The sequence below is a fragment of the Octopus sinensis genome, unplaced genomic scaffold (assembly GCF_006345805.1).
Source record: "Octopus sinensis unplaced genomic scaffold, ASM634580v1 Contig19123_ERROPOS200000, whole genome shotgun sequence".
NCBI classification, from domain to species: domain Eukaryota; kingdom Metazoa; phylum Mollusca; class Cephalopoda; order Octopoda; family Octopodidae; genus Octopus; species Octopus sinensis.
In genome coordinates, this window is record NW_021836180.1 from 106,535 (window position 1) to 131,790 (window position 25,256).

General features: G+C 40.4%; 1 protein-coding gene across 1 annotated transcript; it reads right to left on the minus strand.

Annotated features, from left to right (window-relative positions):
• Window positions 1-1,348: 1,348 nt before the first annotated feature.
• Window positions 1,349-24,146, minus strand: LOC115232033 (von Willebrand factor A domain-containing protein 5A-like). Its single transcript, XM_036500222.1, has 3 exons — window positions 24,103-24,146; window positions 3,976-5,618; window positions 1,349-2,204 (listed from the first exon to the last, which is right to left on the minus strand). Exons 2-3 carry the CDS (start codon window positions 5,600-5,602, stop codon window positions 1,531-1,533), a joined length of 2,301 nt encoding a protein of 766 aa, XP_036356115.1. The 5' UTR covers window positions 5,603-5,618; window positions 24,103-24,146; the 3' UTR covers window positions 1,349-1,530.
• Between the last annotated feature and the right edge of the window lie 1,110 nt (window positions 24,147-25,256).

The window sequence follows — 25,256 nt, forward strand, 5'->3', positions numbered from 1 at the left end:
CAGATTTTAAAAATAATTTTTTGTAACTAAACACTTTCAAACTTCGTATACTGGTAGAATGTGTCACATAAAACATCTTTTAATCTTGGCGTTGTTGAGAAAATTCTGTATTTTGGAAGTTATTTCTTGTTAAAGTTGTCGTATTTTGGTAATTTCAACCAATCAATGACGTGTATTCAGCTGAATAAAATTACTGCTGTTGTTTGTTAACTACAACTATTGGCGTGTTTGTCACTGTTATTTTTGACATTGTTCATGCATTTGTACTGGTTTTAGCTTTAAGGTGTTAGGGTTAGGATTTTAGGGTTAAGGTTTTAGGGTTAGGGTTTTAGAGTTAGGTTTAAGGTTTTAGGGTTAGGGTTGGGGTTTTAGGGTTAGGGTTACGGAAAAAAATGAAAAATGAAGCACGAACAATTATGGTGGTGCTATAAAGTAAACATGCTTCAGATACACTCGTTTATTCATACAAACGTAACTGAGATTAAATATGTCATAAATAAAACGACAAACGAAATATACACTGCCGGAAGTTGTTGATAAGAAACAACAGCATTAATTTTATTCATCTGAATACACGTCATTGATTGGTTGAAATTACCGAAATATGACAACTTTAACAAGAAATAACTTCCAAAATTTGAGAATTTTCTGTGACACATTCTTACCAGTATACGAAGTTTGAAAGTGTTTAGTTACAAAAAATTATTTTTGTTACAAAACTTTACAACCATGATATTTAGGGTTCAGTCCCACAAGACAATACCTTCAGCAAGTGTCTTCTATTATAGCCGAGAGCAGACCAATTCCTTGTGAGTGTGTTTGGTACACAGGAACAGGGTGGAGGCCCATTTTGTGTGTGTGTGTGAGTGTGTTTATTATACCTCCTCATAATTTAGCTGTTCTACCATAGAGACTGATGGAATAACTACCCAATTTTAAAATAAATGAGTTTTGGGGTTGATGTGTTTAACTAAAAAATGCCTTTTAGGTTGTGACTTAGAATGGCTGCAGTCCAACGACCAAAATGAGTTGTGGATAAAAGACGGGATATGGTATACACATAGTTACATTAAAATTCCGATTCACAAAACGTGTACAGGGCCAGAAATGTGTGTAGAGTATGTAATTGATTTAATCAATTTTATTTCTTAATTGGCCATTCTTTTATGGACATCAAAAGCATAAAAAGCAAAGCCAAGATTGGTGACTATTGCACCTACAGCTAAAAAAAGAAAAAAATCAAATAATTCAGTTCCATGCAGAGTTAAATGTTCAGTACTCAGTTTGAATGTCTTTAAACTTCATATATTCATATTGCACACAGAAAATAACACAAGTTCAATAAATATAAGGATTATGGTTTTATATTTTATTATATTTTACAGCTGTATAGATATATAAAATATTTGTTTATTGATCTGTTACAGGAATTAGCTGAGTAAAAGTAATGATATACAAGTTAAAATGTTAAGGTATTTTTCTCAGTTATACAGTAGTGAAAGTCTTAAAATATGAAATAAACAGAAATTGTTAGGCAACCATTTTGTTTTTTATGAAGTTTGTAGCTTTTTCTAGTAACTTCTCTGAATACAGTGGTTGTATATTCTGAGATTCCAGCCACACAATTGCTTTCTTTTCAATAAATTCCCATTCACAGTGCTGGGAAGCTAATTTTTCTCTTAGTACAGCAACAACAAGAGCTGTAGCCCATACTTTATCACTAACAGATGGATTCTCTTTGTTCAGATCCTTAAGAGAAATATTGAGAGCTTGAGCCAATTGATCATCTAGATTCCAGAAACCAGAGAAAGCTTGTAGATCAACCAAACCTGTTAAAATGTCCTTAATTGTTCCCTTTGAAGAGGTTAAGTCTGAGTGAGGTGACTGTCTTGAATTCTCAGCATTTATACTTAAGGAATTATTTATGGAAGCATACATTCCAGCTATATCTTCTCTCGGACGTACTGGCATTGGCATAGAGTGTTGTAAAACTCTGTTGTAAAACTTACGGAACATTCTTACTATTGCAGGAACATTCTTACTACGAGAACGCCTGGCTTTAGGTGTAAATGTCCTAGAGACTGTTTGAATAGCAACTGGAACATGTTCATCCAAAGCAACAAAACTTGTGTACTTTGAAACTAAATTAGCCATTGTACCCAAATCGATAATCTCTGATTTTATTTCATCACCTTTACCCAAATCTTCATTTAATTCCAATTCCTGTATTTTCCTTTTCACACAAAGACGGTGTATTGTCATTTCCTTATTATTCTGTCCCAACAACCTTGCTTCAAAATCAGTGAAGACATTTGACTTTGCTAACACTGAATATGGATTCCATAAGTTTTGTGATAAAACTCTTCCAACATATTCCTGTGTCTTACAACACTACCCAACAAGTTGTACTTTTGGTCTTTAGTGTTTGTTCTATATTATCCCATCATGAAACTAAAATGGATTCATCTTAATTTTCATTCTTTTACTTGTTTCAGTTATTAAACTGCGACCATACTGGGGCACTGACTTGAAGATGTGAGTAGAGCAAATCTCTTAACAGAAATCCAGAATAAGATGTACACATAAATGTCAAGGTTTTTCAAATAGTATCTAATATCATAAGAATGATAGTAATGATGAACCAAGATAAAATACAGATGTGATAAACGTAGGATAGAGTTTTATACAATTATTTGTCTCAGATATTTATTTATTAAACCCCGTTTCGTTAAGGAATTTCTAATGACAAAAGACAATATGAAGCCTGGTGAGTAATGAACCTATAGCTACATAATGATTATTTTACTTAGTTTTGTAGAGTTAAATGCTTGCTACTCAGTTTGAATGTCTTTAACTGTTTCTCTACTATATTTCAGTTGAAATGCATGGCATTTGTTTTGATTAATTTTCAAAATAATGAAGAATTTAGTGATATAACTTTGTCATTATTAAGCTGGTGTTTGGGACATAAACTACAACGATGTTTTGAGGGAAGGTTATAATTTCATAACAAACAGGAAGTTTGTGTCACTGAATCCCCAAAAGTGCGTAAATGGTTTTTTTCAATCTTGTTTTTAGTCTTGGAAATATATTTACATTTCACACAAAAAAATAACACAAAATCAACAAATATAGGATTATGGCTCTATATTTCATTATATTTTACAGCTGTATAGATATATAAAATATTTGTTTACAGATATTTTAGAGGAATTAGTAAAGTATTGATATACAAGTTAAAATGTTAAGGTATTTTTCTCGGTTATACAGTAGTGAAAGTTTTAAAATATGAAATAAACAGAAATCGCTAGGCAACCATTTTGTTTTTTATGAAGTTTGTAGCTTTTTCTAGTAACTTCTCTGAATTCATTGGTTGTATATTCTGAGATTCCAGCCACTCAATTGCTTTCTTTTCCATTAATTCCCATTCACAATGCTGGGAAGCTATTTTTTCTCTTAGTACAGCAACAACAAGAGCTGTAGCCCATACTTTATCACTAAGAGATGGATTCTCATCGTTCAGATCCTTAAGAGAAATATTGAGAGCTTGAGCCAATTGATCATCTAGATTCCAGAAACCAGAGAAAGCTTGTAGATCAACCAAACATGTTAAAATGTCCTTAATTGTTCCCTTTGAAGAGGTTAAGTCTGAGTGAGGCGACTGTCTTGAATTCTCAGCATTTATACTTAAGGAATTATTTATGGAAGCATACATTCCAGCAATAACTTCTCTTGGACGTACTGGCATTGGCTCTGATTGTTGTAAAACTTTTTTGGACTTACACAAAAGTTTTGGTTGTGGCGAAGAAGCACAATAACGTATGGCTCTATGTTTTGGAGCTGCCATAGAGGCCATTTGAAAATCCAATCGAACATGTTCATCCAAACCAACAAAACTTGTGTACTTTGAAACTAAATTAGCCATTGTACCCAAATCGATAATCTCTGATTTTATTTCATCACCTTTACCCAAATCTTCATTTAATTCCAATTCCTGTATTTTCCTTTTCACACAAAGACGGTGTATTGTCATTTCCTTATTATTCTGTCCCAACAGACTTGCTTCAAAATCAAGTGAAAAGTCTGATTCACCAATTTTACCACAAAGATTCAATTTCACATTTTTGCAACTAGTCTCAGCTTCATGCAAAACTAGATAAAGGATTAATTTTTCTTCACTGAAAATACATGGCAGCCTTTCTGGAACTGAAATAAAGGATAATTCTTTATTGTTTTCACCATGTTTAGCAGAGAGACAAACCGAAGATACAAATGGTTGCATTGACAATTTTAATAAACGCATAACTTTTGCCTTAAGGTTGTCGTTTGTCATCACAAACTCTGCTTGTCCCTTCCCTGCGCGGGCAATACCTTTGACCAATTCTGTAGAAGCTCCAGAACCAATACCAATTGTGAAGTATCGTGTGTTGTTTACTTGTGACTTGACCAATTGAATGACATCGTTTGTGTTGTAGACAGCACCATCAGTTATTAAGAATACTTGTCGATGGAAATTTTGAAATGGTTTTTTGTCAGAGAGTGATTTCAGTGCACTAAGAATTTCTGTCCCTCCCGAAGCATATAGATTTTTCTGAAATTTCAATGCTTCATTCAGAGAATCTTCACTATATTCTCGGCTTCCTTCTTTGAACAGAAATTCAAAATCATTATTGAAGCTGATAGCATTAAATGAGCAACCCAAAGGTAAACTTTTTAAGAAAAGTAACAAAGTATCTTTTGCTGCTTCAATTTTCTCTCCACTCATGCTTCCTGAGCGATCAATAACAAAAATATAGTCATTAGCGGCAGATTGTTTTACTTGCGGAAGTTCTGGAAACACATTTATCATCATAATATCTTTAGAAAACATTCCTTTAGAATTCTCATCTCTTTTCTCTAAAATTACTTGTGGTTTTTCTACATCTTCATAGTACACTTGCAGAAGAAGGTCTTTCTCAAAATTGAATTCCTTTGCCATTCTCACAGTAGCATGACACTTGTTATCCTGATATTCCACGTTAACTGGATGTTCTGATTTGATGTCTTTGATTTGTGAATTCCAGTTGACAGAGGCATTGAAACTAAACTCTTTTGGTTTAGGTGCATTTTGATAATTTTCATCTGCAGGTTTAAGACCATATCTGGGATTAAGCACAAATGGCATATGAAATTTCACTGCCCCATCAACTTCACAAGAAAGTTCAGAAACAAGGCATATTTGTAAATGGATCTTTTCATTTGCTGGAATATTACCTAAACTATACTCAAAAATATCGCCAGATGTACTTGTCTCTCGCAACAAAATGGCAGACTGACCTTTATCTACAGCTTGTTTGTATTCCTTTTTGGCAACATCTTTGTCTTTAGATTTGGCAACTAAATGGACATCACCAATTTTAGCTTCGAATTTATATACGGCACTGTCTTCTTCCACAGGGAAAACAAACTTAGCTTCTGTCTTGTGTTGGCTTTCATTTATATATTCAGCCTCGATGTTGACGTGTGACGTAAAACCATTAATGGAAATCGTGTGTGTGGCATAGAGAAGAGAAACCTTTGTTTTATTTTCACAGATGATTCCAAATACCATTAGTCTATTCATGTTTGCAATGAAAGTGCTAGATAAAATAGAAGGAGAAACATCTTATTTAGAAATGATATATACATGTTGCATTTAAAAGGTTATTTTATTTTTGGTGAGAGATGATAGTGCTAAGTAAATATGACTTCTAATTGCCAGGTCCATTGACAGCAGTTATCCTGATAATGTTCTTGGAGGTGCACATGTATGTGTGTGTGGAAGTATGAAGAATCTATTACCACTGCTGTTGCTGCTACAACTCCTACTACTACAAAAAGTACTGTTGCCACTGGTTGTGCCCTTGTGCTGGTGAATGAGGTAGAGATGGTACACAAATGATGACAATGTTGTCAGAGACAATCATATTTTGCTCCAGCTTGACCTTGTTCCTCCACAATGATAGTGAAAAGTGTATTGCCCATGACAATCCCATCTCTGTACATACACAGCTTATCTAGTTCTACATTATATAGTGTGATCCTCCTCATTTAGAGATGGCTGAGTGTGATATGAGGGAGAATTTGTTACTGTTTCTTGTTGGTATGTTATTGTTGTTGAAACTTAAGTCAAACCTAAACAGACAAAACTATAATAAAAATAAATTCTAGTCACAATCAAGCCATCTCTCATGACACAGTTTATCTTAGACTATATCATCCTATGTGTTCTTCCTATGTTTTAAAGACTGCAGGTCATGACTTGAGAGAGGTGCTTGTTACTTATAGCAGGTCAATAAACCCCATAGTGTATATTGAATTGGCTCATTATGTTTACTGTTGTTGTTGTTGTTGTTATCATCATCATTATCATCATCATCAAAGCGGCAAACTCGCAGAATCGTTAGCATGCTGGGTGAAATGCTTAGCCGTATTTTGTCTGCTGCTATGTTCTGATTTCAAATTCTGGTCAACTTTGATTTTCATCCTTTCCGAGTCGATAAATTAAGTACCAGTTAAACACTGGGGTCAATGTAATCAACTAGTCCCCTCCCACCAAATTTCAGGATTATTATTATTATTATGTGAAGGTGCAAGGCTCAGTGGTTAGAGCATCGAGCTTACAATCGTGAGGTTGTGAGTTCAAATCTCGGAGCGGGCTGCGTGTTGTGTTCTTGAGCAAGACACTTTATTTCACATTGCTCTAGTTCACTGAGCTGTAGAAATGAGTTGTGACGTCACAGGTGCCAAGCTGTATTGGCCCTTTTGCCTTTCCCTTGGATAACACTGGTGGTGTGGAGAGGGGAGGCTGGAATGCGTGGGCGACTGCCGGTCTTCCATAAACAACCTTGCCCGGACTTGTGCCTGAGAGGGTAACTTTCAAGGTGCAATCCCATGGTCAGTCATGACCGAAGAGGGTCTCAGCTCAGCATTATTATTATTATCATAATTATTATTAAGGCAGTGAGCAGGCAGAATCGTTAGCATACCAGGCAAAATGCTAACCAGTATTTTACTTGTCTTCACAGTCTGAGTTTAAATTCTGCCAAGGTTGACTTTGCCTTTCATCCTCTTAGGGTCAATAAAATAAGTACCAGTTGATCATCGGTGTTTACATTGATCACTGGAGTCGATGTAGTGTACTTCCCCTTTCCCTGAAAACTGCTGGCCTTGTGCCAAAATTTGAAACTATTATCATTTTTTGTCAGGGCATGGATTGGTAGAATCACTGGCGCATGGGGTAAAATGTTATGTGTTGTTTCTTCTGGCTCTTTATGTCCTGAGTTCAAATCCCACCAAGGTCAATTTTGCCTTTATTCTTTCAGATTCAACAAAATCAAGAAACAGTTAAATACTGGTGTCCATGGTACCAATTAAGCCCCTTCTACTCCCATTTCAAAATTTCAGGCCCTTTGCCCACATTAGAAATTATGATTTGTATTAATTATTATCTCGTCAGTGATGAGTGAGCAGACTCGTTAGAATGTTGAACAAAATATTTAGTGGTATTTCATTCACTAAAACTGCTGGCCTTGTGCCAAAATCTGAAATCATTATCTGTGGTAGTAGTAGTAGTAGTAGTAGTAGTAGCAGTAGTAGTACAAATGGGAGTAGTAGAAGCAGCAGCTTTAGTCATTTTTATTTTAGCTCAGACATGATTAAGGTAACCTAATTTCAAAGGTATTCTAACCATTAAAATCCTGTCTTTTTGTTAATTGAAGGAGGCTTGGCACTAGTTCTAGCATGTTGAGTGACTACATAGCATAAGAATGAAAGTAATTTTAAGGAATGCTCTCAAAAGCTATTCAAATAAACTGATATTGCCCTCAAATTTCGAAATGCATAAAAATACAGCAATCGGTCATAGACTCATGTCATGTATTAATTATATATACTCTTCTACTTGTTTCAGTCATTTGACTGTGGCCATGCTGGAGCACCGCCTTAAGTCGAACAAATCGACCCCAGGACTTATTCTTTGTAAGCCTAGTACTTATTCTATTGGTCTCTTTTGCTGAACTGCTAAGTTACGGGGATGTAAACACACCACCATCGGTTGTCAAGCTATGTTGGGGAGAACAAACACAAACACATAAACACTCACACAAGTATACATATATATATATATATATACGACGGGCTTAGTTTCCATCTACCAAATCCACTCACAAGGCTTTGGTTGGCCCGAGGCTATAGTAGAAGGCACTTGCCCAAGGTGCCATGCAGTGGGAATGAACCTGGAACCATGTGGTTGGTAAGCAAACTACTTACCTCACAGCCACTCCTGCACCTATATAAAAAATGAAATATGCAGCATGTTGACAGAGCGGCTAACTGGCTTCCATACCAGTGGCACATAAAAAGCACCATTCGTGTGTGATCGTTACCAGTATTGCCTTACTAGCACTTGTGCCCGTGCTAGTAGGGTGCCAAGAGCACCATCCGAGTGTGATTGTTGCCACAGGGCACCATTCATGCATGAACGTTACCAGCGCGGCCTTACTGGCACCTGTGCCGGTAGCACGTGTAAAAAGATTCGAGCGAGGTCATTGCCAGTACCGCCTGACTGGCCTCCGTGCAGATGGCATGTAAAAAGCACTCACTACACTCTCGGAGTGGTTGGCGTTAGGAATGGCATCCAGCTGTAGAAACTCTGCCAGATCAAGATTGGAGCCCGGTGCAGCCATCTGGTTTGCCAGCCCTCAGTCAAAATCGTCCAACCCGTGCTAGCATGGAAAGCGGACGTTAAACGATGATGATGATGATGATGTGAATTTCGTGCGCAGAAACTGTGTGGAAGCCATCTTTGTGTCTGAGTATAATATATATATGAATATATGTGTGTGTGTTTGTGTGTATGAGCACAGGTGTAGCTGTGTGGTAAGAAGTTTGCTTCCCAACCATATGCTTCTAGGTTCAGTCCCACAGGGTGGAACATTTGAGCAAATGTCTTCTACTATAGCCTCGGGGACAAGTGAAGCCTAATAAGTGGATTTGGTAGACAGAATCAGAAAGAAGCACAGTGTGTGTATGTGTGTGTGAGAGAGAGAGTATTTCTTTATTCACCACAAGGTTGAGAAAAAGAGGGGACAAAACAAACGTTGGGGTCAGGGTATCGAATGAGACGAAACGTATGAATAAACAAACAATTAAAATCTATACAATTAAATGAGAATGAGTGAATAACAAAAAATGAAGCAGAGGACGCAGTTGACCCCACAAACCCCATACTCACACTGAAGACTTTGCTTTCTCCTTTTTTACATTCTCAATTAAACAGGTTCTTTCACTCGCAACATATTTGCTATAGACTTCTATCTTTTACGAAACACACTTTGCGACAGGCATTTCTTCTCCAGCCTTATTTTCCGTTTCATGTGGAAAACGAAAAAGTTGATTAGCTGGAGACTGGAGATAAACATGCCTGTTGCAATTCCTTTTACTCTCGTCTTCTTTCACCATAGCAACTACCGAGAGAAAACAGGCTCGCTCCTCCCTAAGAGTTCGTGTATCTCCTTTTGTCCTCCACCACAACTGGTGTTTGTTTGCTTAAGTGTATGTAACTTAGCAGTTCGACAAAATAACCAACAGAATGAGAACCAGGGTTAAACAAAAAATATTGGAGTCAATTCGTTTGGCTAAAATCTCTTCAAGATGGTGCCCCAGTGTGGAATGACGTCAGCAGCTGGACGTCAGCAGCCGGGTGCGTTGACCGGAAGCTAGGGCAACCGGAAGGGGTCAGCGTCAGGCGTGCGCAGGGAGCGGGGAATTGCGCCCTTTCCAACGTGGGTCGTGGAGGTGACAAGACGTGTGAGGACGTCGCTAAGGATTTGGGCTAGCAGCTGCTATCGTTAGTGTTCGGGTCGGGGCTGTGTGGAAGGACTAGTCACCGCTGGAGGGTCTCCGTCACTAAGAAGAGAAGGTAGGTGCCTCTATATTCAAATCGCGCACACACTACAAGCTATTTCGGCCATTCTTAAACATTTACATTTTTTTCAACACGATGTCCGCAAAAATTAGGATCGCCAGTGACGTCGTCAGACCTTTTAGTAGCGAAGGCGATGTAGTGGCCTGGATTTGCAAAATCAGGCTGGTGGCAAGACTGCAGGGCATAAGCGACGTGGCGAGTCTTATGGCGCTGTATTTAGAAGGGAGTGCGTTAACGCTATACCTAGAGATGGATGAAGAGGAACGGCTCAGCGAGGAGAATATAGAGCGACGCTTGTGTGATGCCTACACGGAATGCGAGTACACAGCTTTTGCTAAGCTAGGTGCAATCAGGTGGACGGGAGGCCAAGTGGATGACTTTGCATCAGAAGTTAGAAGGCTGGCGACTCTGGCCGGGTTTGCGGGAGAGGGACTGGAGAGAGCAGCCTGATTGGCGTTCGTGAATGGGTTCCCCGACGATGTAGGGATTCACCTACAACGACTGCCCGGGGTTAAAAAGATGCCGTTGAGCGAACTTGTAGCTCAGGCTCGCGTGTTGACGAGACACTCTGGGCGGAAGGCGATAGCGATGGCGGTGACGGAGGCGCGTAAAGACGGACGACGTCCCGAGAAAGAGGTACAGAAGTTTACCGTGCAACGACAGCGGCCGTTCTCAGGACGGTGTTTTAGATGCCAGGGACCACACATGGCGCGGGACTGTATGCAGCCGGGGCCCGTTTGCTATCGATGCAGGCAGACAGGGCACATTGCCCGTGATTGCGACCAGGGAAACGACCGCGGGGAAATTGCTGCTTCTCGAACTTTCCCCTCAAATGAGTAGAGGTGCTATTGGAGACACTGCCATTGATTGACGTGGAGGCCGAGGGGGAGACGTTCAAGGCCCTTGTGGATACGGGCTGTACGACCACCCTGGTGACTTAGAGGGTGACGAAGGAATGGAACGGGGTGAGTAGTGTCCGGGCGGTCGACGGCAGTGAAATCCGTTGCAGAGGCAGCAGCAAGGTAGAGATAGTGGTGCGCGGCACGACGCTAAGGCTGCAGGCAATTGTGGCCGAACGCATGATAGATGGAGTTGACGTGGTGATGGGGATGGACGCCATCAACTGCCTCGGTGGCGTCAGTGTTGTGGGAAATGAGGTCATGTTCGGAAGCGTGGGGGCGTCGTGCACTGCAAGTCAGGATCGCCAGAGAGAGCAGAGCCCCGCGAGGGACTGTGCAGCTTACACCATCGAGGACAAAGACTTTCAGGCTGCGTTCGATGGTCAGCGGTGGACGATAGAGTGGCGATGGAAGGACGGGCCCCCGACGCTGGAGAACAGGGTGAGCTGTTACCAGCATACCCTGAAAGGCCACGCCAGAGTCGAGTTTGAAGATGAGGTGGAGAGGTGGATCGAGGAAGGGGTCCTTGTCCCTTGGAAGGAGGAGGTAGCGGGCGGAGTGCTACTCCTGATGGTGGTGGTGCAGCCTACGAAGGGAAAAGTCAGACCGGTGCTGGACTTCAGGGAGCTAAACCAGCACATATCGTGTCACACGGGAGGTGAGGCGACAGACGTTTCTGGCGAGGCATTACGTAAGTGGAGACAGTCGACTGAGGCAGCGACGATTGTCGACTTGAGATCGGCATACTTGCAGCTCCATGTGAGCGACAAACTGTGGCGATATCAGCTGGTGCAGTACAAGGGCCGGACGTACTGTCTAACCAGGCTGGGTTTCGGGCTGAATTCCGCTCCGAAGATCATGGCGGCAGTGCTTAGGTCCGTCCTAGGGAAAGACGGCAAGATTAGAAAGGCCACCAGCTCCTACATTGACGACATTTTGGTGGACGAAACTGTAGTGCCAGCCGACGAGGTAGTTAGACATCTGGAGAAGTTCGGACTGATTGCTAAGCCACCGGAGTCGATTGAAGGGGGAGCCGCGCTGGGGCTGAAGCTGCGAAGAGTTGGATCAGGTGAATTGGTGTTCTGGAGAGGAAATGAAATCCCAGAGCTGAGTTCCAGCGTCAGCAGGAGAGAGCTGTTCTCGGTGTGTGGGAAGTTGGTCGGTCACTACCCGATCGCTGGATGGCTGCGCACGGCGTGTAGTTATACCAAGAGACGAGCAGAAGGAGAGAGGTGAGGCGACAAGGTGGGAGAAGGGACGGTGGCGATGATGCAGGAAATCCTAGAGAGGACAAGAGCGGAAGACCCGGTCGGGGGGAACTGGTACGTGCCCAAGACGAAATGCGGGACCGTCTGGTGTGATGCTAGCAGTATAGCGATAGGGGTGGTATTGGCAATCGAAGGCACTGCGTTGGAGGACGCGGCCTGGCTTTGGAAAGCAGATGATTTCAACCACATCAATGTCGCCGAATTAGACGCGCTGCTGAAAGGGGTGAACTTGGCCTTGAAATGGGGGCTGCGCACAATTGAAATCCGGACGGATTTGGCCACTGTGCTTGGCTGGGTAGGATCGGTGATCACTGGTGACAGGAGAGTGCGGACGAAAGGTGCTGTGGAGATGTTAGTGAAGCGCCGTCTAGGAGTTCTAGGTGAATTGATCGCCGAGTTCGGACTGAAGCTGAACGTGGTTTTCGAGCCTTCGGAGAAAAACAGGGCGGACGTACTGACCAGGGTGAAAAGAGCGTGGTTGGAAGAACTGGAGGAGGCCCGGAAAGGGATAGCTGTGGCGTGTTGGTTGGATGACTCTGAACTGAAGAAACTGCATGATATGCATCACCTGGGTGTGGACAGGACCCTGTATCTGGCAAAAAAAATTGATGCTGACGTCACTAGGAGAAGCGTCCGGAAGGTGGTCGGGAGCTGTGACAGGTGTCAGTCCATCAACCCTGCTCCGTGTGGGCATGAACAGGGAAGCCTTTCCGTGGAGCAGGACTGGAAAAGGCTAGCTGTGGATGTGACACACTACCGTCAGCGAATGTACCTCTTTATGATCGACTGCGGGCCGGGCCGGCTGGCCATTTGGAGGAGTTGAGATCGGGCATTGCTGACGAGATTGCGCAGATCCTGAACGGGATATTTTTAGAGAGAGGTCCCTTGGAAGAACTACTGTTGGACAACTGGGCAGCGTTTCGTTCGGAAGCATTGAGGGTTATGCTTGATCGGTGGAATGTGCGACGCTTGTTCAGAGCAGCGTATAGGCTGAGCGGTAACGGGATCGTGGAGAGGCACCATCGGACAGTCAAGGCCATAGCGGAAAGAGGGCACATTTCGCCACTTGAAGCAGTTTTTTGGTACAACTTGTCTCCCCGATCCGGACAAGCTGAGGAATCTGTGCCGCAGAGAGCTGTGTTCAAATATGAATGGAGGCACCCGAGCAAAGTGCCGGAGGGTCACGAGGAAGAGAAGGGACCCATTCGCGTGAAAATAGGGGAGGAAGTCTGGGTCAAGCCACCAAAGGCGCGCTGTACGTCTCAATGGAGCAGAGGAACGGTGACGGCGATCAATTCCAGAAGCAACGTATCCGTAGATGGAACACCACGACACGTCTTGGACCTTCGCAAGATTGTTGCTTCGACGGACGATGATTCTGGAGAGGGGGAGAACGAGGAGCCCAGCTTGAGAAGATCTCGACGAGCAAGGCGCTCTCCCGGTTGGATGGTGGACTACAACATGGAGCGGAGAGATTGTGATCTTTAAGATCAGGGTGGCGTGTGGGATGACGTCAGCAGCCGGGTGCGTTGACCGGAAGCTAGGGCAACCGGAAGGGGTCAGCGTCAGGCGTGCGCAGGGAGCGGGGAATTGCGCCCTTTCCAACGTGGGTCGTGGAGGTGACAAGATGTGTGAGGACGTCGCTAAGGGTTTGGGCTAGCAGCTGCTATCGTTAGTGTTCGGGTCGGGGCTGTGTGGAAGGACTAGTCACCGTTGGAGGGTCTCCGTCACTAAGAAGAGAAGGTAGGTGCCTCTATATTCAAATCGCGCACACACTACACCCAGTATGGCCACAGTCTAATGACTGAAGCAAATGTATATATATATATAAATATGAGGTAACAAACAAAGGAAAAAATTCCTTCAAAGGTATGTGTAAAACATCCAATTCACTTGTATGTTGGTTGAATACCACATAAATATGGGTATAATGCAAATTACATATAATAAATTAAATAGAGAGTTACAAATGACAATCAAATAATTTATTTATATCATAATATAACATAATATACTATGAATATAATATAAGAAACAATCATTTAAAAAAACAAAATAGCCAACAATTTGTTTCGACTTATATACATTTTTTAATATATAAACAATTCAATTCCCTTATATATAAGCCTCATCAGGGCAACTGGTGTGTAGAAAGACTTCTTCAGTGTTATGTGTCATGTCTTCAATATTTTGAAGAATTGTATTATTCGGAAGTGAAATATTTTCAGTCTCGCATCACTGCGTCTTGTTCCATCATTTCGCTCGCTTTCTCTTTTTATTCTACTCGCTGGCATTCATTATTGTTAGGCCCTCAAAAGCGGCGAGCTGGTAGAATTGTTAGGATGCTGCACAAATATATTAGCAGTATTTCTACCGGTGAAGGTGTATGGTTCAGTGGTTAAAGCGTCGATCTTACGACCATGAGGTTGTGAGTTCGAGTCCCAGACCGGGCTGCATGTTGTGTTCTTGAGCAAGACACTTTATTTCGCGTTGCTCCACTTCACTCAGCTGTAGAAATGAGTTGCAACGTCACAGGTGCCAAGCTGTATCAGCCCCTTTGCCTTTCCCTTGGATAACACTGGTGGCGTGAAGAGGGGAGGTCAGTATGCATGGGCGACTGCCGGTCTTCCATAAACAACCTTGCCCGGACTTGTGCCTCGGAGGGTAACTTTCTAGGTGCAATCCCACGGTCAGTCATGACCGAAAGGGGTCTCAATTCAAATTCAATAAGGGAATTGAATCGTTTGTATATTAAAAAATGTATATAAGTCGAAACATATTGTTGGCTGTTTTGTTTTTTCAAATAATTGTTAGTTACTCTTTTACTTGTTTCAGTCATTTGACTCCGGCCATGCTGGAGCACCGCCTTTAATCGAGCAACTCGACCCCGGGACTTATTCTTTTGTAATCCTAGTACTTATTCTATCGGTCTCTTTTGCCAAACTGCTAAGTAACGGGGACATAAACACACCAGCATCGGTTGTCAAGCAATGCTAGGGGGACAAACACAGACACACAAACGCACACACATACACACATATATATATATGTATATATATACATATATATATATATATACATATATACGACGAGCCTCTTTCAGTTTCCATCTACCAAATCCACTCACAAGGCTTTGGTCGGCCCGAGGCTATAGTAGAAGACACTTGCCCAAGGTGCCATGCAGTGGGACTGAACCTGGAACCATGTGGCTGGTTAGCAAGCTACTTACCACACAGCCACTCCTGCACCTATATTATATTATATTCATAGTATATTATGTTATAATGTAAATAGATAATTGGATTGTCCTTTGTACAGCTTTCCTCATCCATTCATAGTACATGACCATACCAATGAGAGACGTTTGTGTTGGTATGGTCATATACTGTGGATGGATGAGGAGAGCTGTGAAGAAGTGCCACTCCCAAACAGTGGTAGGAATCCAGGGTAGAGGGAGACCCAAGAAGACATAGGATGAGGTGGTGAAGCATGACCTTCAAATATTAAGCCTCACAGAGGCAATGACAAAAGACCGAGACCTCTGGAGGTATGCTGTGACTGAGAAGACCCCGCAAATAAAGTGAATCTTCAGTTGTAACCTACACCAGTGTTGCATAGCCAGCCCACTCAAAAGTACCTTGGATCGTAGAATGACATGCCATTCTTGAGGTGACCTATTGAGTCAAGTAGATCAACATCAAATCAAATGGAAATTGTAGTTGTGAGCCCGTGCTGGTAGCACGTAAAAAGCACCATCCAAATGTGGCCAATGCCAGTGCCGCTTTGACTGGCTTCCGTGCTGGTGGCATGTAAAAGGCACCCACTACACTCTTGGAGTGGTTGGTGTTAGGAAGGACATCCAGCTGTAGAAATACTGCCAGGTCAGATTGGGGCCTAGTGCAGCCTCCTGGTTTCCCAGACCCCAGTCGAACCGTCCAACACATGCCAGCATGAAAAACGGACGTTAAACGATGATGATGATGATGATTGATATTACTCTTTACTCTTTTACTTGTTTCGGTCATTTGACTGCGGCCATGCTAGAGCACCGCCTTTAACTGAGCAACTCGACCCCAGTTTGAACTCGGAATGTAGCGATGGGTGAAATCAATGAACAGTAATGACATGTTTGCAGGGTGAAAGCAAAAGATTGCCGATAAACGTTAGAAAAGCAATTCCTTCCTTTTCGCGTGCTGTGTTCAGCTCTAACTTGTTCTTTGTAAGCCTAGTACATCATCGTCGTTTAATGTCCGCTTTCCATGCTAGCATGGACGATTTTGACTGAGGGCTGGCAAACCAGATGGTCTTACCAGTCTCCAATCATGATATGGCAGAGTTTCTACAGCTGGATGCCCTTCCTAACACCAACCACTCCGAGAGTGTAGTGGAAGCTTTTTATGTGACACCGGCATGGGGGCCAGTCAGGCAGTTCTGGCAACGACCTCGCTTGAGTCTTTTTACACATGCCACCAGCACAGGTGCCAGTAAGGTGGCATTGGTAACAATCATGCTTGAATGGTGCCCTTTTACGTGCCACTGGCATGGAAGTCAGTTGGCTGCTCTGGCAACGATCACACTTGGATGGTGCTCTTGGCACCCTACTAGCATGGGCACAAGTGCCAGTAAGGCGACGCTGGTAACAATCACACTCGTATGGTGCTCTTTGCACCCTGCCAGCATGGACGCCAGTCATCAAATTTGATTTTGATTTTGCTTTTGATTGGTTTGATTTGATTTTACTTGCCTCAACAGTCTTCACAAGCAGAGTTTTAGTGACCAAAGAAGGAAAGGTTATGCACAAGTGGGCTGGTTACGCCCCTGGCATAGGCCATGAGATTATGGTTTCATTTGGTTTGCCAAGTCTTCTCATGCACGGCATATTTCCAAGGGTCTCGGTCACTAGTCATTTCCTTGGTGAGGCCTGAAGTTCGAAGGTCGTGCTTATATATATATATATATATATATATATATATATATACACACATATATATGTGTGTGTGTGTGTGTGTGTGACTGCGTGTGTATTGTTGGCGATTTTCTTTTTCTGTCTTCCCTTCCTTGGACCTTTCCTCTTTCTGCTTCTGATGAAGAGCTCCACTCGAAACTTTAAATCCTCCTTCTTTCTTTCCTTCCAAATAACACTATACTTGTTCCCCGTCCTTGCGTTGTTGTGTTTTCTCTTTGTTCATGTTCGGATTAACTATATATATACATATATATATATATATATATATATATATACATATATATTTATATATATATATATACTAGCAGTATAGCCCAGTGTTGCTTGAGCTAGTTTTCTTTTCGACCCTTTAGAATTGGAATTTTTGAAAAGTAAAAATTTTGCATTATGTAGCTTGTTATTCTCTTTAAGTGAACATTTTTCTGGTTGAAATACCCCGAAAAATGACGACACAGCAGTCAAATAATCGTAAAAAATAGGGATTTTCATAGAAAATATAGCACCTTTTTGATGTAAACAAGCTTTGGTGTTAACAAGGTCCGATTTCAATTTTTTCTTCCACAGACGGAAGAGCAAGCCTTATTCTATCATACACTCAATTTTGGTCAACTTGTGCCGCAGGGTCTCGGAGGAGATAGTGTTAGTTGAAGGCTACCAAACCTGCCACACACAGACAACTTCAGCTTTATATATATAGAGATACACACACACACACACACACACACATAAATGTGTGTGTGTTTTTGTATGTACGTTTTTGTATATATTTATACATTTGTGTGTCTAGATAGCTAGCTATCTATAAACACACACACACATACACGTATGTATATGTATTCTTTTATTCATTTCAGTTATTTGACTACGTCCATGCTGGAGTACCGTCTTAAATCAAACAAATCAACCCCAGGTCTTATACCTTGTATGCCTACTACTTATTCTATTGGTCTCTTTTGCCGACTGTTAGGTTATGAGGATGTAAACACACCAACATTGGTTGTCAAGTGATGGTGGGGGATACAAACACAGACACACACAAATATACACTCGCAGAGATACCCGGCCTTCGTGGGATTAAAATGGCATAGATTTTTATTGTTTTACTTGTTTCAGTCATCTGACTGCAGCCATGCTGGAGCACCGCCATTGGTCAAGAAATCAACCACAGGATTTATTCTTTGTAAGCCGAGTACTCATTCTGTCAGTGTCTTATACCAAACTTATTTCTTTACTACCCACAAGGGGCTAAACACAGAGGGGACAAACAAGGACAGACAAATGGATTAAGTCGATTATATCGACCCCTGTGCGTAACTGGTACTTATTTAATCAACCCCGAAAGGATGAAAGGCAAAGTCGACCTCGGCGGAATTTGAACCCAGAACGTAACAGCAGATGAAATATGGCTACGCATTTCGCCCAGTGTGCTAACAACTCTGCCAGCTTGCCGCCTTTGCTAAGTTACAGGAATGTAAACACAGCAACACCAGTTAGCAAGCAATTGTTGGGCTACAAACACAAAACATGCACACACATACACATATACACGACAGTCTTCTTTCAGTTTCCGAGTACGAAATCCACTTACAAGGTTTTGGTTGACCTGAGGCTATAATAAGCATATATATATTATATATATAGTAGCTGACATACCCCGTAATTTCCAGGAAAGCGGGCTCATCCCTTAGTTCTGTTCTCATAATTGTTTTGCTAATTCAGTAACAACAATACAAAGTATGTAGCCCTTAAAGTATGTAGCCTTGAGAATACCGAACTGTCTTACAAAGGATCTTGTTTTTTGGAATTCCCAATAAGTTATGAATACTCAAATTGTGAAGTCAGTTATGTAATAACATGAAATTTATTACCCTATAGTAAGAATTCAAATAATGTAGCCCCAAAAAGGGCTTTAATATGTTCCCAGAGTATATAGATTTTAGGAGGAAATACTAAATGCTTTTGTGCGTTCCCAGAGAATATTCCCCTCAGCAGCGCTAGTGTTGCTATATTTGTGAATAAGTCACTAACCGAAATAAGTGGATCTATTGTTTAGGAGAATACTATTTACTTGTTTAAGCGTTGTCTTGGATAAATTGAGAAAATAACTAAAACACTTCAAATACTAAGAAATAAGCATAATGAAAATGAATGGGTTATTTCCCTTGATGGTTATTTCCAGGAGGGAATGGGTTATTTCCCTTGGAAGCTTAAAATAATTACTCACACCGTTCACTCATGCCCAAATGTTATTCCTCTTGCTGTTTACCCGAACATTTTTTCGAAATCAATTAATACTTAAAACCTCCCCAGATACATAAGGAATGTACGTTTGAAGTTTAAGAAAAATTGGTCAAGCCATTTTGATGCAAAAACGAGAACATACCGATACACACACACACGCACAAACACTTTCAGTTTTAATATATAAGATTACTGGCTTCTTTCAGTTTCTGTCTACCAAATCCACTCACAAGGTTTTAGTTGTCCCAAGGCTGTAATAGAAGACACTCGCCCATGATGCCACGCAGTGAGACTGAACCTGGAACCATGTGGTTGGGAAGCAGGCTTCTTACCACAAAGCCATGCTGTGCCTTACATATATACGTGTGGATATATGCACACATATATACAAAAAAGATGTATGCATATGAAATATAATGGGTGTATGTGTGTGTTTGTGTGACCAACTAGAAGTACATAGAACTGAATACGGCATGCAAAAAGTAAATAAAAAAAATTTTCTACGTAAATTAATGAACAATCAAATTTTGACAGTTCTGAGGGATATACCGAAAGAATGTCCGTTTAACTTTTATATTTTTCTTTGTTTCAGTTATTAAGACTGTGGCCATGCTGGGACATCGTCTTGAAGAATGTTTTTACTTGTATGAATTGATCCCAGAACTATTTTCTTTTTTCTTTATGTCTGGAACTTATTCATTAGTTTCTTTAGCCAAACCGCTAAGTTACAGAGATGAAAACACCAACACTGGTTGTCAAATGGTGGCGGGGGGGGGGGGCAAACACTGACACACACACACCTGACAGGCTTCTTCTAGTTTCCATCTACCAAATCCACTCACAGGGCTTTGGTCGGTCCAAGGCTCTCGTAGATAATGCATACCCAAGGTGCCATGCAGTGGGACTGAACCCGAAACTATGTGGTTGGGAAGCAAGCTTCCTACCACACAGTCCTCTTACAATGAATAGATGTTTAGCAGACTCTCTCTCTCTCTGTTATATATACATGAGTACGGACGTAGTAGATAACAGCTAGCCTTTGGCCACTGTTTTGCACCCTGTTGTATTGGTTGGTATTGGCGCACTTTTGTCTCTTGCTCTGTTACACACCAATGTGCAACCCAACCAATCGAAGCCTTCTATCAACCGTGTAGTGTACTAAAGGGGCCTTTCTCATCACCTCTCCTTCGCATGGTCGTTTACAGATAATACACCTGACATCCTGTCTGACAGGTACGGGACTTAAATAGGAAGATCGCCTCGGTTTTATTTAAGTTCTATCTTTATGCCATCTTTATTACCTCTGGCATTTTAAAAGCTTTATATAATACAAAGCTCTCTCTCTCTCTCTCACACACACACACACACAGTATGTGAATTCGGAACGTCTGTGTGAGAGAGTGTGCATGTGAGAGGAAGAGAGTAAAAGTGAGAGGAAATGTGTGAGGCAGAGAGAAAGGGGGAGAATGTGTATGTGAAGGCGCGGAAGAGACAGATTGAATGCGTTCATGTATGAAAGAGAAAGAGAAGTATTTCAGTGAAAACGAAGCAGCTCCTTAGAAGTTGCTCAATTTGCACGAAATAGCAGCCAATTCTTTTGAAATCTCATCCTACCGTCTTAAATAAAGAAATACACCCAGGACTATGTTATCCTGTATATATGAAAAGGCGCACGCATGGAGCAGGTTTGATCATAGGTGTCGCTCGATCAGTGTTGTCATGGAGTTACGATAACACGTAACTCTTAGTGATGAGAGAATATAAACAGATGAAAAGCAACTGAGAAATTATAGACACAAATCAATTAGATAAGAAAAACATTGATTTGGTCACTCGACAACAGTTATCGCAGTTCAATAAAAACACATTTTAACAACTTCCTATAGCAAAGAAAATGTAATTTCACTGACCCGAAAGAGTTAAATATGTAAGGAAAGAAAAAAAAATGGATAAAGAAAAGTTGAAAATCAATTAAAAAATGAAAATGGATTAATTCGGGGGGGAACCGTTGAATAAAACAAAACGATTTATCATAGTCGAAGTAGATATCTAACAATTTTTTATGTATTTATCGAAGTTAAAGTAGATATCTAACAACTTCTTGAGGCAAAAGAGGCGTGGCTGTGTGGTAAAAAGCTTGCTTTCCAATTACATTGTCACGGATTCGGTTCAACTGCGTAGCACCTTGGACAGGTGTTTTGCACTGTAGCCTTCGACCAACCAAAGCCTTCTGAGTTTTTTTTTTTAGAATGGAGGATATGAGGAGTGGGTACTATTTAAAAAGAGTGGTCCCGGTGCGCGCACTCGTGTACTCGCGCAACAGCGCTAGCTAGTCGTGACTAGTCGATCCTAAAACGACTACCTAGCAAAGTAAATAAAACACAAAATAACTCTTTTTTTTTTACACAAAGTAAATAAAACACAAAAACACACAGTAAGGATCGACCAGTCACGACTAGCTGGCGCGGATGCGCGAGTACGCGCACCGGGATCACTCTCTGTATATAGTATCTTAGGAGTGTTCGCCAGGATGATTTAAACTAATAGGTATGTAACCCAAATTCCTGACAGTAACATATAAATATATATGTGAAGCGAGTGTCCTACTCATCTCTTTCCAAAAGCATAAAAGTCCGTACGTTTTACGCATGCGTAGATTTCACCTGAAACAGCAGACGACAAAATATGAAGCCCTCACCAGAAAACTCGATATGCTAGAAATAACAGCTAAACGTCCGAAAATATCTTTTCCTCAGCTTAACGCCCTTTTTTCTTTCTTTTTTTCTTTTCTCTAAATCTTAACTCTCCGTATCTATTTGAATCTTGTTGCCATGCTACAAATTATCTTCGTGTTGTGTTTATAAAGAAATAGTAAATAATTCGTACCGAAAATTTTGTTAAATATGCGTATTTGTATCAAGTTGAACTGCAACGAACCTGTGTGTGCTGCTACAGCCAATGCCACCATATTTCAAGCAGGGGTATTAGAAAAGTTTTCCATTACAATTTGTGATTAAATTAATAAGTAAGATTAATATTTATAATGAATTTGCCATTTTCGATGGGTGTGCACCGCACACCAAGCACATCCAGAATATACGCCCAGCGTGTGTGTGTGTTTCCTAAGAAAATTTGAAATGAAAAATTCTTTTTGGATCTTTTCTTTTAGATGGACGGAATTTTCTAGTTAACTAAAAAAATTTGAAACTTCGTATACTGGTAGAATGTGTCAAAACAAAACATTATTGGATCCTTTTTTTTTTTTCCATATTCATAAACACCGTATGTTTCCAGGAGGATTAAACAGAAAAAAAAAAAATTTTTTAAAAAGTGAAAAATTTTAAAATTGGGGGGGGGGGGATTAAAATTTTGAAAACGTATTTTTATTTAAGCAAAGTCGCTCGTAATCTCCGATTTCGAAAACGTAGGAATCCAAAGAAAGTTATGAAAAAAAAAAAAAAAAAAAACAGAAGGGGTGCTTGCACTTTACCCCCACCAAGAAACCGATAGAATATGTGCTAGGTTTTAAAAATATGTCCTGGGGTCGATTTGTTCGACTAAAACACATCAAGGCGGTGCTCCAGCATGACCGCAGTCAAATGCCTGAAACAAGTAAAAGATAAAAGGTACCCATCACACAAGTGCGTCTCCCACCCGACATCGACGGAAGCTGTATAGTGACCAAAATTACTTTGTCGATTCATTCGACTAAGATTCCTTAAGGCGGTGCCCCAGCATGACCACAATCAAATCACTGGAACAAATAAATGATAAAAGAAAGGTAACAACTGGCCCCATGGCAAAATAACGGGTTAACATGCAGTTTACAGATGAAAAAAGAAAATAGTGTCAATATAAAAGTGAAAGCGAATTGCAATGAAAATTAGAGGCGTCAATATCGCCATCCTATAATTTCAAGTGGAAAATATATCTTCATAGACAAGGGCGGAAAATAAGTCCGAATTAAAAAATTAAAAAGCATTTCCCAAATAATGAATATAAATCATTTATAGAGAAAATAAATATTGATTATGTCACTTGTCAATGATGATCGAAGTCCAATATAGATGTTTTAGCAACTTTTTACAGAAAAGTAAAAGCAATATCACCAACTTCGAGGAAATAGATTTCAAAAAGGGGTAAAAATACGTTTAAAAGCAATAGAAAAACTAATGAGCACAAACTAATTATAAGAAAAGACTGTTGTTTAGATTAAGTCATTTGTCAATTATCACGGTCCATGAAGAAGCTTTAAAATTATCGCAGTAAGTTGTTACTTACCTGTTGAGAGAAATAAAAGGTGAAATATGTCTCGTTGATAAGTTTAAAGTTTATAATTCAAGAGGATAAAATAAACAACGAGTATATATCCGGGTTTCTTTTCTGCCAAAAGAAATTGTACGAAACGGAACTGCGTATATATGAAGTGGAAAGTAATCTTACAGATTGGTTGAATATCTTAATAGCTTAGAAGTTCTGTTCTCCACGTAAAATGCATCAACAGAAAAGTACGAGCAACCCGGTTAAGCGAGAAACGTAAATTCATTAATAAAACAAATTTTAAGTATAATACCAAAGCAGATGATGAACCAGATTATATAATGGTGCGCCACCAACAACAAATTAGACGGAGAAGGGGAGGACGAAGAGAGAGAGAGAGAAAGAGAGAGGAGGCGTGGGAGAGGCCAGCAACGCCCATCAATGCATTTATATTGACAATTACGAAAACCTCTTTCTACAACCACTTGGGACCTCTTGGTGTTCAATTGATATTTTTCTTACTTTTTATTTCCTTTTTTCTCCTCTTCGCTCCTGTTTGTGTTCGGTTTGGATTTGTATTTTAATGTGGTTTTATGTCATATATATATATATATATATATATATATAATAGACCTTTATATAAATAAATAACGTGAAATACACGAAGAGACGAACAAAAAGACAAATAAGTCATTCAAGCCTTTATTCTTCAGTCAGAAACTGATCCCTCATCGCAGATTTCGGCTGTTTAATTCTGAGATCCGCTCTGAATCAGCCAGCCACAGAAGGAAAGAATGAAACGCAACAGAGACGAACAGGAAACAAAAAAATCTTTTTTGGGGACAGTAACGATTGAAAACATGAATGACACAGGCGCCCTACGGCTTTGAGACAAAAAGAGAGACACAAAAATAATAATAATATGTATATATATATATTCCTCTTTATATATATAGTGAGATACTACAATAAACATATTTCGATTGGAAAAACAACAAAAAATGAGGAATGTAAAAACTAATTGCGAAACGAAATAGTTTCATTTGGTGTAAACGGATGCAATATGTATCCTTGTGTAAATAATATTATCATAGTTAAACCAAGCTGTGAATAAGCCAAAGATTTGGTGTTGGTGTTGATAGCTAATCGTATATCTCTTGTGTGCCATGTTTGTCATTGTAGATTCTGTGATCAAATCCTGGAGGGGGTTTCCTCAATGCAAGGGGTCTATCCTGCATACATTGTAACGTATAGTCTGTTATTCAATTACTTGTTTTAATTATTGGACATCTGCCATGTTGGGGCACTGTTTTCAGAGGTTTAGTTATCTTTTCGCTTTGACCGGCAGATTTTAAAAATAATTTCTTTGTAACTAAACACTTTTAAACTTCGTATACCGGTAGAATGTGTTTATAAAACATCTTTTTCTCTTGGCTTTCTTGAGAGAATTATGTAGTTTGTAAGCTATTTGTTGTTTAATTTCTTGCATTTCGGCAATTTCAACCAATCAATGACGTCTATTGAGGTGAATTTTTTTTTAACCCTGAAATACTGTAAATGTGTGTGTTTCTTTTGATGAAAGGGTGTTTTAAGAGAGATTTGCTATATTTGTAGTAGCTCAAGTTACCAGACACACACACACGTGTGTGTGTGTGTGTGTGTGTGCATGTGTGTTT

Excerpts from the sequence above, each read along its gene's own strand:
- LOC115232033 (XM_036500222.1), bottom strand. The coding sequence starts at position 5,602 with ATGAATAGACTAATGGTATTTGGAATCATCTGTGAAAATAAAACAAAG. Across the intron at positions 2,205-3,975 it reads GGAATTGGAATTAAATGAAG|ATTTGGGTAAAGGTGATGAA; the intron begins ATTTGGGTAAAG and ends AATTAAATGAAG.